Source organism: Antrostomus carolinensis, unplaced genomic scaffold, assembly GCF_000700745.2.
Source record: "Antrostomus carolinensis isolate BGI_N321 unplaced genomic scaffold, ASM70074v2 scaffold14477, whole genome shotgun sequence".
NCBI lineage: Eukaryota > Metazoa > Chordata > Aves > Caprimulgiformes > Caprimulgidae > Antrostomus > Antrostomus carolinensis.
In genome coordinates this window covers 1-13,981 of record NW_010325426.1, presented here as the reverse complement: position 1 = coordinate 13,981, position 13,981 = coordinate 1, and the positions used below count along the sequence as shown (strand labels likewise).

The 13,981-nt window shown below is 47.4% G+C and overlaps 1 protein-coding gene across 1 annotated transcript; it reads right to left on the bottom strand.

Moving 5' to 3' along the window:
* Nucleotides 1-2,205: 2,205 nt before the first annotated feature.
* Nucleotides 2,206-13,756, bottom strand: ZSWIM7 (zinc finger SWIM-type containing 7). Its single transcript, XM_010171205.1, has 5 exons — nucleotides 13,674-13,756; nucleotides 11,795-11,816; nucleotides 7,963-8,065; nucleotides 3,152-3,256; nucleotides 2,206-2,499 (listed from the first exon to the last, which is right to left on the bottom strand). Exons 1-5 carry the CDS (start codon nucleotides 13,747-13,749, stop codon nucleotides 2,383-2,385), a joined length of 423 nt encoding a protein of 140 aa, XP_010169507.1. The 5' UTR covers nucleotides 13,750-13,756; the 3' UTR covers nucleotides 2,206-2,382.
* Between the last annotated feature and the right edge of the window lie 225 nt (nucleotides 13,757-13,981).

Genomic DNA, 13,981 nt, shown 5'->3' with positions numbered 1-13,981 from the left:
CAGAAAAACACCAAACAGCCTCCTCCTTTGTGATTGTGGAACAGAGACGCAGATGTTCTTGACTAGTCCAGACCTGCCATCACCTTCTGGCCCTCTTCAAAGCAGGAGTCTTGCCTGAAGGTCCCTGTGTGGTACAGTGGTCACATCTCTCTCTGAAGCACTCTGTGCCAGCAGCGTCACCGTGTGAGCAGTGAGAAGGGGGAGTGCAAGGATGTGTATTTAATATGGTTTTCAGTGGTGACCCGTGCAGGGAGGCAGAGGCAGGGAAAAGGCCTTTTCGATTTAGAGCCAGGTGGCCGGGAAGGAAGTTTAAACACAGCCAGTTCCTGAAGAACAGGTCCAGTGGACACACTGCGATGCCTGGAGCAGTTTGTCCCTGATAAATTGTACTTGAATCATGTAGAAATCAGCTATTTTTTTTTTTTTTAACTGCATTGCACTAAAAGCTGGGGTGCTGTAAGACCCCAGGAGTTTCATTTCTCTGGTGTATATAATGACAAATACCGTGTGAAATCAGCTGCAAAGCTGATCTGAAGAAATCCTGTTCCTGCAGCATCTGCTGTGCCAGCTGGCGTGACCTGCAGGCAGCAGCTGCCGGTGTGACTTAGAGCCCAGCGTGCAGACAGAGGACAGTTCAGGAGGAGTGATGGATTCCACCACCACACGTGCAGAAGCTCACCCCAAATCTTGGTGAATCCACAGTAAGATCTGAATGGGTTTGTACGTGTTTATACAGTGGCCAAATTTAGCTGCAGCTCAGTATCTCAGATCCTGGCATTTCCAAGAAGGATCTGAATGGTTAAAGCCACTGTCCCGAGTGTTTCTCCTTTAACAGCCCCATTCAGCTTCGCTGCATCTGCCTTGGTCACAGTCCAGCTAACACATGTAGCCACCTCCTGCCATCTGGGCAGGGTTTGACTCTTTCCTCCTTTCATTCCTTCCCCTCTGTATTATCTTTGGCCGTGTTCCTTCTGTTAATCACGGCTGGAAACAAGCAGGGTTTCACCTGCAGGTCTGGCAGTGTTGCAAAGTGGTTGCAAGCCACATTTATCCTACTAACCAAGAATGTAATTGCTCCCCTCCTGCCGCCTGAAAATGAACCAAACTCTAGACAGCACCGACAGACTGAAACGCGCAGCGCTGCAAGACAGAGAGAGCCGGGCCCAGAACACTTGCTTGTATGTGACAGCTTGTGCTGCAGCTCAGCATCCACCCCTGCTACCTTCCACCGCCCTCTCAGGAGCCAGAATTCCTGCAGACAGACGTGGTGTTTCCTTAGCATGAGTGTGCTGTCGGGCTGTTAGCCGTTATTAACTATGGTCCCGGTCACCATGGTCTTTAGGCACATTAAGTGCCTTTGTGGATCTGAGCCAAAGTCATTTCAAGGCAAAATAAAAATAGGAGACCTCCCTTGCCCCCCTCAAAAAAAAAAAAAAAAGCTCTGAAGGTTTCTATAAAAATGTGAAGTCAAAATGGCAGAGGAATTTTCTGTAGCGAGTGCAGCTGTAGCTACTCAGCTATTACTCATTACTGCTCTGATGTACATAGGATGGATGTGTTTTCCTCATGTTGCTCAGATTTTGTATTTGCAGTAACTGTTATTTACATACAGAATGCTTAATTTACCACCTACACAACCTGGCTCAGCCTGTGCCCCATTATTTCTTGCGGTGTTGTGTTCACACGGTGTATCATGCGAGGCCACGCTGTACCTGAGGAGGAGCCCACTCTCAGAGCACGGGCAGGGACTCACAGAGCTGGAAGGAGCTGGTTCCCAGCACAGCAACCAGGGTGATACTTCCAAAAAAACCCCAAAAACTCCAAAACCCAGGGTGATGCTTCCAAAGATCCTGTATTACAGTGCGCACAGCGGAAACACAGACCTGTCATCAGTCTCGAGGTGCTGAGGGGCCCCTGCCCTAGTCCCTGGTACAGATTTGCCAGTGATGAATCAGAAATTGCCCTGAGCAGCAGCTGCAAAGAGCCACTGCAGCATCATTCTGTCAGAGGCCAACTCCACAAAGCCATGCAGGTGCTGGAAGGGCGGTGGGGTTAGTCGAAGCATGAGCAGAGTTAACAAGGCTCAATGGATCACTAAGAGACCTGCTGGACTGTTTGTATCCCCACATCACAAGCACACAATATGACAGATCAGTTCAAACATCTTCAGAAATCCTAAGAATAGACTAAATAAATGAAATTTAAGTCAACATGGGCTTCTTAACATTTATTAATTAATCAGTGCAAGGCTGCTAATTAATGTCACGCTTGGCTGAAGCACAGAAAGAAACCTACCACTTGACAGCCGTCTAGATATGAAAAATGCCAGCTACACAGCGGGAGGGTAGACAAGAAAGCACATCCACATGGGATCCAAATCCTTCATCCTTCATCCTCTTCCTCAGCCAGTAAGATGCTTGTGAGCTGCTCTTCAGAGACAGTTAGTTCCTGGCAGGCTCCCATGGCCTGACTGAGGTAGACGGCGAGTATATGTTTGCACTGCAAATAACAGCGCAGCCAAGTTAGCAGAAGGAGCAACCCAGGAATGTCACGCTCTATCTGGAAGCCACAGAAATCCATCCTGGCCAAAATGGGTCTAATGAAGCGCTCACCCCTCCCAGGAACATGGTTCCCTCTTGGCATGCCAAGCCCTGGCACAGGCTGGTGCTCCAGTTGTCCCAGGTCAGTTCTGCCATCAGGATAATGTAATACAGGGATGTGACACACAGCAAAGTGTTACTGGCTGCTGATGTCCTCCCCACAACTGCAGATCAACTGGTTACCCTGAGCCCTTCCTCACTGGCACGGGGTGAACTGCACCACTTCATCAGCCAGATTCCATGTGGCAGTACTATCAGTCCCAGTGGCCCTTATTCCAAGAGACCAGGGATTATTCATCTCTTTAAAGTCAAAACAATAACGGGTAATTAAGAACAAAAGCCCTCCCTAGCCCTTGTAAGGCTCAGCTCTACCCAAATACCGCGGCTCCCAGAGGCCAGATAATGCAGTGGGTCAGACCCAGCCTGTGTGGCCAACTCAACACTCCTGTGTTTGCTCCCTTGGAAACTTCAGGCTCCTCAGGTTCAAGGAGCAGAGCACAGCCTTCTCCCCTGCTCCCTGTCCCGGCCCCAGGTTAAGGCAGACAACTTACCAGGAGGCTCTCGCTCTTCTGCAATACACTAAAACCAAAAGCAGGACACGTGCAGAAGTGGCAGGAACTGTAGCAGGTGTAGAGTTTGCCCGAGCTCCCAAGGACCTGAAACAAAGGCAGCCGGAGGGGGAAGAGCCAGAGGCAGCATTTGCTTTTCACTTCTCTAACTCTTAGCTGGTATCTGGACTGATGTCCTCTCCACAATGACTCACAGCATGGAACTGGAGAGCAGGTGTCACAACACAAAGTGTCCCCAAACACTGCAGTGACTCATCCCAGCTTAAAGCTCCTCAGCTTTCTCCCCAGGAAGCACTCCTGTACGTACACCCCAGCTTGGAGCAGACCTCAGCTCCAGTGACTTTGCTGCTAAAGAGACCAGGGAAAGGGCAGTGGCACCCAGCACTGAGCCCCCTCCCCTGATCTCCCAAAGCACAGCGAGCTGCCAGCCCCTCCAGTGAGCCCCCTCCCCCGGTACTGGCAGACACAGGACAGTTGAAGATGACAAAGACTCTCTTGTCGCAGAAAGGCCATTTGTGAATCCAGAGCCACCATGGGCCTGGGGACAGGACAGCAGCAGTGAGGCCTTTTCTAACCAGCTCTGGTGGCTGAAGGCTGCAAAGGCTCTTGCTGTTCTGCTCCCAAAACCAGCTGCAGCTACTGGAATCCAGTTCTGTCTGAATAAACAAAGTTGAAGTCTCCAGAGAAGAAGCCTCCTTGCTCTGTCTCTGCTGGGAACAGCACTGCCTCCTTTTCCCACATGCTGTTCCTCTGCAAGGCCGGTACTGAGGCATATTCCCTCTGAGTTGCACTTGCAAAGGGAGTCCTGTCCCCTGTCCCCTGGAGCTTTCTCTGCACCCCCTGCCCAACAGGTAACATCCCCCGGTTTAAGTTCTCCCACAGAAGTGCCCGTGCTCCACAACCCCCTACTCCCAGCAGATTCAGGACACAGACTCACATTCCCATTTCAGGGTAAACTATTATATTCTCAGTCTGGCCTCTTCCCTGGGCCCTCCTGATACTCGAGGCTGAGTTTGTTTCACTTGTGATTAAGTTTGTTTTTCTCTAGCCCCTTTGATTGTTTTTTCCAAGATGAAGTATTCCAACAGTGCCTTTTCTTCAGAATTGTTTTCCTTTGAGGAGGGGGGGAAGACACAGACGCTGCCAGATTTGGGCTGAGTTTAGTGTTCCCCCATCCTGACCTAGATGGCAAGAATGCAGCTTCTGCCTAACAAGGCAGAATCGAAAATCTAAAGACCAAGAGAAAAAGGTGCCTCTGTTTCTGTCCAGCTGTAGCCAAGCCAGGCACTGGGCTGCTTTCTTGGCCCTGAGATGCTGTGAGATTTCCTGCCGCTGCCCTCAATCTCCAGGCACTTGGTGGAGGAAAAATCACCGTGGTGGTGGTGGTGGTGTCCCTGCCAGCGTGTGGGGATGCAGGAGGGACAGCTGTGGCATCGTGGCAGCTATTGTTGCCACCAGCATACAGGTAGGCAGCACCACAGTCTGTGCCAGGACCTGATGCTCAAATCCTTCCCGGTGGGGCAAGCTGCCATACAGTTCTAGGAAATTAATTTAAAAAGACATAAAACCAAGAAAAATCCAATAAAAGTGCAGGATGTGAGCAAGGCAAGTGACAGTTGGCAGGAGGGCTAAAGCACTGCCTCTGCCTCTGCTAACTGGCTTCAGTCCCACAGCTCACACCATTCCTGCAACTCAGGCATAGCTACTAGGTGGCCCAACTCACCACTTGACACCTCTGCTGAATCCAGCACAGCTCCACCATCAGCCAGCATCCACCACCTCTGCACCAGGTAAGACTTATTTATCCCTGACCTTGAGTTAGAAGGGTTGGCTTTAGACTGCAGCAGAAGCAGGTAGTATACAAGCTCTTCTGGGATGATTAACAACTCTGAGGTAACATCAGCCCTTGAACACCCCATTGGTGCTACTCCTCTATTAAGCAGCAAGGGCATTAAATGACAAATCATAACTTTCACTTGACTGAGGGCTCTTTTTTCTCCCATCTCAGATCCTGAGGGCAAGAGCTGCCTACACTCCAGGCTGCAGTCCTAGGGCCTGTCTGAGCAGGGCCATTTCCCCCTGAAGCAGTACCTAAGATGTGCTGGGTGATATGGAATGCAAACAGCATTTTAGCCCGTGAAGTATCAACATCTCAGATTTGGCTATGACGACCCAAAGGAGTTTCACAATAGGACCAGCCTCACGGCCTCAACAGTTCTCCAGATCCAGCTGCAAGTAAAAGCACCACCTCACATTCCAGCTCAACCACATCTGGGTGCCAACAGCAGAGCTGACTTTCTGGGGAATAAGTGAAAGGGATGATTGCATGTGTCCAGGCAGCCATGGATGTCCTCCCACTCCCCACTGCACTGGGCACTCTCCTCTGCTGAGGGAGAAGTGCACACAGCTGGGATACGTGTCTGTACCACACACACACATGAATGAAGAGCCAGTGACACTACCCAGCTACTCTTAAGTGCAGTGTCCCACTGGGTGTTTCAGTTTCTATGGTCCCAGATTGTGTTCCTGTCACTGCTCCAGCCAGTGGCCTCAGGGGAGGCTCTGCTCCTTGTTTCTGCATCTCAGACAGCTGTGCTGAGGAAGAATTTCGCAATGGGACCAGCCTCACGCCCCCAGAGAAAATAACTCTTCAGATTCCTCTGTTAATGAGCTCATCAGCATGGCCTTAATGCACAGTGAAGCTCCACCACAGAGGAATGCTGCTCAGAAGCACACACTGCACCTGCAGGCAGGGACTGCTTCCTGTAGGCTGCCTGTCAGCTGGGAGAATGCAGGCACAGACCCTGGGGATGCAGGAGACCACTCACATCACACCCATCAGCTACAAAGTGCACTGAAGACTGGGCTTGTCCTCCTTTAACTCCTGGTGACCAGCCCTGACCTACCTGTCCAGGGTTTCCTCCTCTGCAGGGGAACTGGTGGCTCCCTCTACCTGCAGAGGCAGGAGGAGAGCAGCTCTGACACTTCCACCAGTTGAGCCACCAGTTGGGGCCATCAGTAGATATTAATCAATCAGCTCTCACTGAGTGACTGCAGAACTGCCTCCAGCAGTTTTGACCCCCACTTCAGTGAGGAGAGGGCTGGGCAGTGTGGAGGGGTTCCTGTCTTGCTGCAGCACACACAGTTTGAGGCAGAACTGTTCAGCAATGACCCTGCTCAGACCAGAACAGGGTGTCAGGGCAGCACCCAGCACATCAAAGCTCTCTTGCCATGCTTCTCTGAACTCCACCGTGTCTCATGAGGCTTCCTGCATCTAAGAAATGAATATTAGACCTCTTAAGATGCAGATAACTGCTGCAGAAAAGCTGTGAGCATGTGAGCACACAAAGCTCTGCCTTCGCCTGCGTGGCCCAACAAAGCTCTGTAAGTAGAATGTGACCATTTTCTGCCCAGTGGAATATTCAGCCAAGCAACAGAAAAAAAGGAAAAGCCTTTAAGCATTCAATTAGTGACACAGCTGCTGTCTAAGGGACCTGTAAGCAGTGCTTCTTAGGCTTTACCAAATATCCACAGGCAAACCTTCAACTAAAATCAAAGGCTGTGTTCTTGAGCCCTGTATGTTTATGAATCATGCCTCTCCGGAGGGGCTGATGTCCCCTCCAAGGCTCCAGAAGTGATAAAGACTCCACGTGCAAATCAAGCAATGCAAGCTCTGAACACGTGAAAAATGTTTGTGTCATTACCCAGGCCTGGCCTCACAGCTCTTCTCTTACCCTAGATGACCCCGAAGCTCAGCACCTCCAGTGGAGGAGAGAAGGCCCTTTGCAGGGAGGATATCTGGAAAAGTTCCTCTTGGCTGCTACAACAGTGAGCAGAGATTCGCCTTCCTCTAGTGGGTGAAAAACCACAGCACACGTTCAGCAACAGAAGGGGCTGTGCTATCTGAGGGGGTTAGTAGTGCTAGGCAGAAGGAATTGGGTGCTCCTTCACCAAAATCTTATGGGCACAGGGTCCCACTGCCTTAGCCAGAACACAGCACACGGTGTCTCTCTGACCGTGCGACCCCACAGCTGGTCAACAGCTCACAGAATGGACAGACTTGTACCCAACAGAGATGCCACTGGTGCTGTGGCACAGGAGAGCAAGGAACTGTCCATACAACAGAAAAGTCAGAAAGAAGTGCCCACGGCTCCTTTCTTCCCCTCAGCTCCATCTCTGATCCTGTGCTGTAAGGGGAGATTGATCTTCAGGGCTAAAGTGAGCTCTTCTCCCTAAAATGCCATTTTATGAAGATGTTTCTGTGATTCACAGACTTGGCTACAGTGAACTAGAATGAAACCCACGGATTTGGCCTGCACTGCTTCCTCCCAGGCAGCAAGGATCCTATTGCCAAGTGGAGGTCAAGAGTGTTCAGGACAATGAGGATGTGGAGTGCAACAGGGAAAGAAATGCAGCGATGGCAGATAACACTCTGTTACGTACAGTTTGTCAGAGGAAGAACTGCCTTTGCTGGATAGGATGAAAGTAATAGAGCAAATTTAGCTCTGTTTCTCAGAAGGAAAACTTCCTTCTGACCATGATACCCACAAACACGTAAGGATTTGTCTCTGACTGGCTGGGAGCCACAAAGGAAACAGTAGTGTACCACGCTGTTCTAACTCTAGTCATTGCTGCTGCTCTCCAGTATCACTTTAGGAGTTTGTAAAATACTGATATTCTCTCTGTGTTCATGCAAGTGCCCTACCACTTTCTGCAAGTCAGGAAAATACTGTCTCACATGTCAACTGAGCACCATCAGGAAACAAGACTGAAGAGGGGTGTGCAGTATGTACCTGGTATGCAGTCCTTCCGCTGGGGGACGTGACTCGGGTGACAGAACGCTGATCCACCAAATCCAAAGCTGGAACAGCAGATGGGCCAAATATGAACTTCAGCCTGAAAGAAAACGTGTCTCCAGTTAGGTCACACCACAAAAGGAGACCACCTGACTTAGCCTTAATCCATTGGGTTTAGCCCTATGGAGTCCAGAAGGCTTGTAGCCAAAGGTTCCCACTGCATCTCAAAATCCCACCAGTTACAGGGCCACTAACTACACCACCAAGCAATGAAGTGTATTTGTCATCCTCAGCTTTTCTGGCTTTCCCTGTCCTGTCCCTCGGAGAAAATCCCAGGACTCAGTCCTTAAGGACAGCCTCTACTCTGCCAGCTATTGGGAGATGGTTTTTGATATTGTTAAGAGAACTTTCAAATTTCCAAGCTGCTCCCAAACAGTCCCACATCTCTTTGCAAAATCCCACATGGATTTAATTACAAGGCATTTTAAACATTTTTCTTACACAGGACATGACAGGTTATGTGTTTCTTCTTCAGCACTATGACCCAAACACTATTCTGGCTGCCTGCTGCACAAACAGGACATGAAGTGGTTCCTGTCCTGAACTAAAATGAGACAAAGTGCATCAGAGATACAGAAGTGAGACTTTTTAGTCAGTCTCTACACGGCCATGTAGGTGAGGAGTTATCTTTGAGGAGCATTTCTGGTGTCACAGCCCCTTTACAGATCACTGTATTGTGTACTGTGCAATACTGTGCAGATCACTGTATTATTGCAAAGGGAGTGTAGGTGAAGCATGAGACACAAGTTGTCCTTACAGGGATCTGATCAGCCTTTTTGTTAGTATTCCTGTAGTTCTTCTGATACAAACTCTGTGTAGACAAAGGCCTGGCACTTTGATAATTAATTTATCAATTAATCTATCACCTAAAGCTGGAAATTTTGCTTCTGCCCAGCACCCTAAATATGACAGGTCTTCTTCAGGGGAAACTCCATCTCTGGCAGCAAAAGCAAGACATGCTGGCAAGGAGAAGATGCAGGAAGGAAATCCTGGGGGATGCACAGTGCTGGGGATCCAGCAGAGGTTACAGGTCACAGGCAGTGTCACACACACAGCCCAGTTATCCTTGTGGCAGTAAAAAACTGTCACATGAGCACAATGAGCAGAAACAGGGATTTTAGTGGAGGCAGTACCAGGTAAACAAGAGCTTGTGGAGGCAGACTCACTAATGCCAAGGGAAAAAGGGACACTTAATTGTGTCCTGGGACACCTTAATTGTGCCCTGGGACACCTTAATCATACATACAGGCTGCCTTGGGTCAGATTATTGATCAGTTGGTCTTGAATCCCACCTCCAGTCACAGCCCACACATCGTGCCTCTGAGCATGGAGAGAGCACGGATGATCCATAGCTCCTTGAGCAATAGGAAATGCAGCAGTAGGGCTCCTTCCTCACCCCAGGGGAACTGGTTTAAACCCTGGAGAATGAACGACTCATTTTGTAGTGATCACATCTCCTCTATCACAGTCACAGCTGAGGTATAAATTATTTTTTCTCTACCCACCAAACTGCATCAATAGGAAGCTAAAGGCCATCAGGGAAACTTAAGACACTCCCCTACACATGGAGCCACCAGAAAGCAGCAGTTTTACATCAGTAATCCAGCTACCAGCAGGGCTCAGAGACAGCAAATTTATTCCAGATAAACACCCAGGGACATCAGATGCCCTGTGTCACTCCACCCTCCCTAAAAACCCTTTCCCTTTCCTTCCAAGCAGGACACATCACCAGGCAGGGATGCACCAGTGCACAGCATTTATGGATCAGAGAGTGCCTGGGATGTGGTGAAGACAATGTCAGCCAGGTTTGCTTCCTGCAAAAAATTGCCTTTATACAACTCCCTCCTCAGCCTCGGGGCTGTGAGGCAGCACTGTGGAGGCACATGCTGGTGTTTGGCCACTGCTCAGCTCAGTGCTGTGAAATTCCACACCAGGAAGTGGATAAATAAAAGAGCTGTGAGTGCTGAGGGCACAGTAATTTCAATCTACATATTTATTATCTGTACATCCCTGCAAGGAGGATTTTATCTCCTGCTGATGCTGTGCAAGGGTATATGACAAGCTGTATGTCAAATATGGACATTTGTACCTTTAGCTTATTGTCCAGACAGCTCATAGGCTCAAAAGTTATTCTAGACCTGTATATCCAGCTGCTCTGAGTGTGTTCCAAAGAGCACAGGGGCAACTCAGTTAATTTTACCGACCTTTTATCCGCTGAGAAAAATCTGTGTAGTCTAGATTAGTTACAAGGGTAAACAACAAGAAAATCAGCAGTGATGAAAAGATAGCACAAAACATGAGCAGGAGAACAGAAGAAAGCAGAGGAACATTTCCAACTCTAGTGAAGACACAAAGAGCCAAGGCAGAGCCCTGGCGTCTCAGCAGCATGGCTGACCTATGTGTCTGAGTCAATCTCATTGATAACAAGCCAAGCAGACAGACTTATTCCAGGAAAACCAAACCTTCAGTTGCACAAACTCAAGGCAATAAGGATTGGCTTCATCTGAGGACTGAGAAGAGGTGGGTGGGGGAACATTCAACGTAAGACATTCCTTAATGATTAGGTTTGGGACTATAAGAGGGCCGAGTTTAATGAGTTTCAGTAACTCTTTCAAATTTAGGGAATTCTTTTTCATGTATATAATTCGATCAGTCTAACAGGAAATAAGTGAGGGAAATGCCCAAAGGAAACTCATGGACTTCAGAGATTTGGAAGAGATTTAGAAATTAAACCTCTGAGTTGCTGGTCACAGGGAATTAATGGAAATCTGACTGCCAAGAGTCACCACCCAACCATCATTAAACTTAACAAGAGAACTTCTATCCTCCTCTTTTATGACAAGAAGGAAACAAAAAGTCATGAGACCTGTCAAATATAATCCCACTCTTCAAAGGCCACTGTGGTCCCAGAAGAGGGTCATACCTTTCACAAGTGTTATGTTAGGTAACTTTAGACCCAAAGATATTTAAGGTCTGAAGGGTTCCTGGTGATGTCCTCTCCTGGCTAAATTACAGGCAGCCAAGAACACAAAGTTAAAGATAAATCTGAAAAACCTTTCTTACTGTGATGGTGCCTTTTCTCTACCTTCAACACAAATTAGTGAGGGTCACAGAAGTTGTGAAACTTGGATCTTTTAGGACACTGCTTGGGAATGACTGAAATATTAACAAGCTCCAGTCAACACCGGGACAATGAAGCTGACCTGAGACTTCTTCTAAACAGAAGAAATCTCTCAGGGTAACCTTCAAGTTAACAATTCCCTTGTGCAGAGATGACACATTCACTTCTCCATTTCTATCTCTCACGCCCATGACTCAAACAGAAGAAGGGATCTGGGGATGCTGCTGTGCTCACAATGATATGAACACAGCAGAGATGCAGCGCTCCAGCGGCGTGAATCACTCTGAAACACTGTTCACTCTCACAGAAAACTCATTCCAGATCTGAGGGTGGACTCAGAGCTCAGGTTAAACATTCTGGCTTTCTGCATGTTTAATCCACCCAAATTAGAGCAAGTCTTCACAAGAGATTCAGCAATACAGAGATAATTTCATGAATCTCTGGAAAAACCCTTGAGATTGTGGGTTTTTCTCACAAAAAAATGAATTTTGTTCATTTCCACTACCAGCAAAAACACGTAGCAACTCTGTATGAGAAACATGTACTGGTCAAACACAGGAAAAAAACAGTGGTAGTATGATGAGAGCAGGTTATCAACTGCCCTTTAGCAGGACACCTGGGACAAGAACTGAAGCAAAAGATACTCACCCCAGCAGCAGGTCATCAGGGACTGCAACAAGAAGAAAACAAAGTGTGATTGTGCTGAACTTCCCAACCATGAGAGACATCAACATCACAGGGAGGCTGGTGTCTGCCTAATGTACCCCCAGAGGCCACACAAGGCTCTAGCCATCCTCTCGGCACCAGAATGCAACAAGGAACAGCAAAATGATGTGAACTTACTGAGTACAGCAATTAAATATACATTCAGAACCACAGGGATTAATTTTAAAAAGAAATACAGAGCCCAAATACATTTACTTTTATAATATCCTAAATTTAAATGCATGCAGGAAAAGGCATGCAGCCTCAACATCTTACTCTTCCACTTTAAGAAGTTGGTTAAAAATATATATATATTGGTTTCCCTGAAAGTCTCTTGGCATGAGTTGAGAACTCTGGCATCAGGACTTTCAAAATGTTGTTCTTTTCCCAGTATAGTCTTGCAGGGCGCCACTAGTTTATAGCTTTTAATACAGAAGAAACGTAATGTCTTCACTTATTAGAACTTCTTGTTAAGATGGAAAATTACACTTAAGAAAATGAGTCTGTTTGTTTTAACTAACAGCCTCTGCTCTGAGCGTCCAATCTGATCTTTCTGCTATCGCTAATGGCACACAGTGTACTATGTCTCTGGATTCCACTGGAAGATCAGGACTTTTGACTTTAAAATCCTTTGTTCCAACAATTCAAAATATTTTCTATGACTTTCTATGATTTACACGGCTGGTTTGACTTTTCCAACTTTATTCTAATTTAATTCTCCAAAGTGATCGATCTGTTTGTTTTCAAAGTTATGTCTCAGTGTACCTCTTAGCACTATTTTATTGCTTTAAGGAGAAGTATACCTTAAAAGGAATGTTGACTTTATTTTTTTTCCCCTAGTTTACAACAGGATTTATAAAGCTTTTTTAGAAAGTGACATGTAGATCTTGGATCTACTCTAACCTGACAGGAGCCACACTGCAAGGATGCCAAAAAGCTGCCAGTATGGTCGCTCTGACAGTTCAGACATTAAGTCTCTGCCCATTCCCCACTCAAACAGATTTCTCTGAATGTTTATTTGGTGGTTTTTAGTGCAGTTAAAAATATTCCTTACATAGACACTTTCATTAGGAAGAACCATTCTGTGCTACTTATCAAGTAAACACAAACAGTGATATTCTTTCAGCACAGATTACAGAACTACGTTATAATCCAGAGTGCAACGAAGGTAACTGTTCTTAACTAGCTGCTAAAATTGGCCAAGGTGCAACTGTTGGCTTATGCTTGCTTCATTCAAGCAACAGGAAAGTTGTTCTTTGCCCTGGGATCACTAACACAACAGCCTCTGCTGGTCAGTCATCAACATGTTCATTTTTATGAAGATTTCCCTTTCAACTCTCGTTTTTAAGTTAATGAGTCTATAAAAACCACAGTACAAAAAATGCCCACCTAGAAGTATGTAAGTTATCATCCCCCAAGTGCAACCATTTACACTACAAGCTCTAAGTAAACAGTGTTGCCCTAGGTCCCAAGTTCAAAGTGTCCAACCTGGTCTAATTTTTGGAAGAGCTTGACTTTAAGAAGAGGGGCTGCTCCTCATTATCTGTGCTTCAAACTCCTTTGCATGGGATTCATTTTAAAAAGAAATCTGGAAGCCCAAATATCCTTACCTTTATCAGAGGCTAAATTTAAAAACATTGAAGAAAAGGCATGTGGCCTCAACATCTTCCTGTGCCACTCCTGAAAGTGACAGCCACCTCCTTTCACAGCAGAGTCTGCAGGAGATGCGAGGGGAGGCTGACAACCCTCACTGCTCCCTGAAGGTTTGGACAGCACCAGTATTACTGTCCTGCTGGGACAGTTCTGGTTTTATTTTACATACCATGTGAGGTCTCCTGAAAAGCCTTTTTGATCTCTTTCAAAAGCTCTTCAGCTACTGCTGGCAGGGTTGTGTCCATCTCATCGGCACTGGGAAACAGACAGGAGACAGCGGGGAAGCGTTACAGTGGCTGCGGTACAATGAACCGGGACGGTGTCTGGGCAGTGCCGTGTCCCGGGCCACGGGAAGGGCACCCTCAGCACCTTCGGAAATGCCTTTGAACCACCGTGTCAGAAGGAAGCGTTCCTCACAGCCGGGGTGTCTCTGGGACACCCCCACGTACAAACACACCCCGTGGAAGGGCGGGGGGG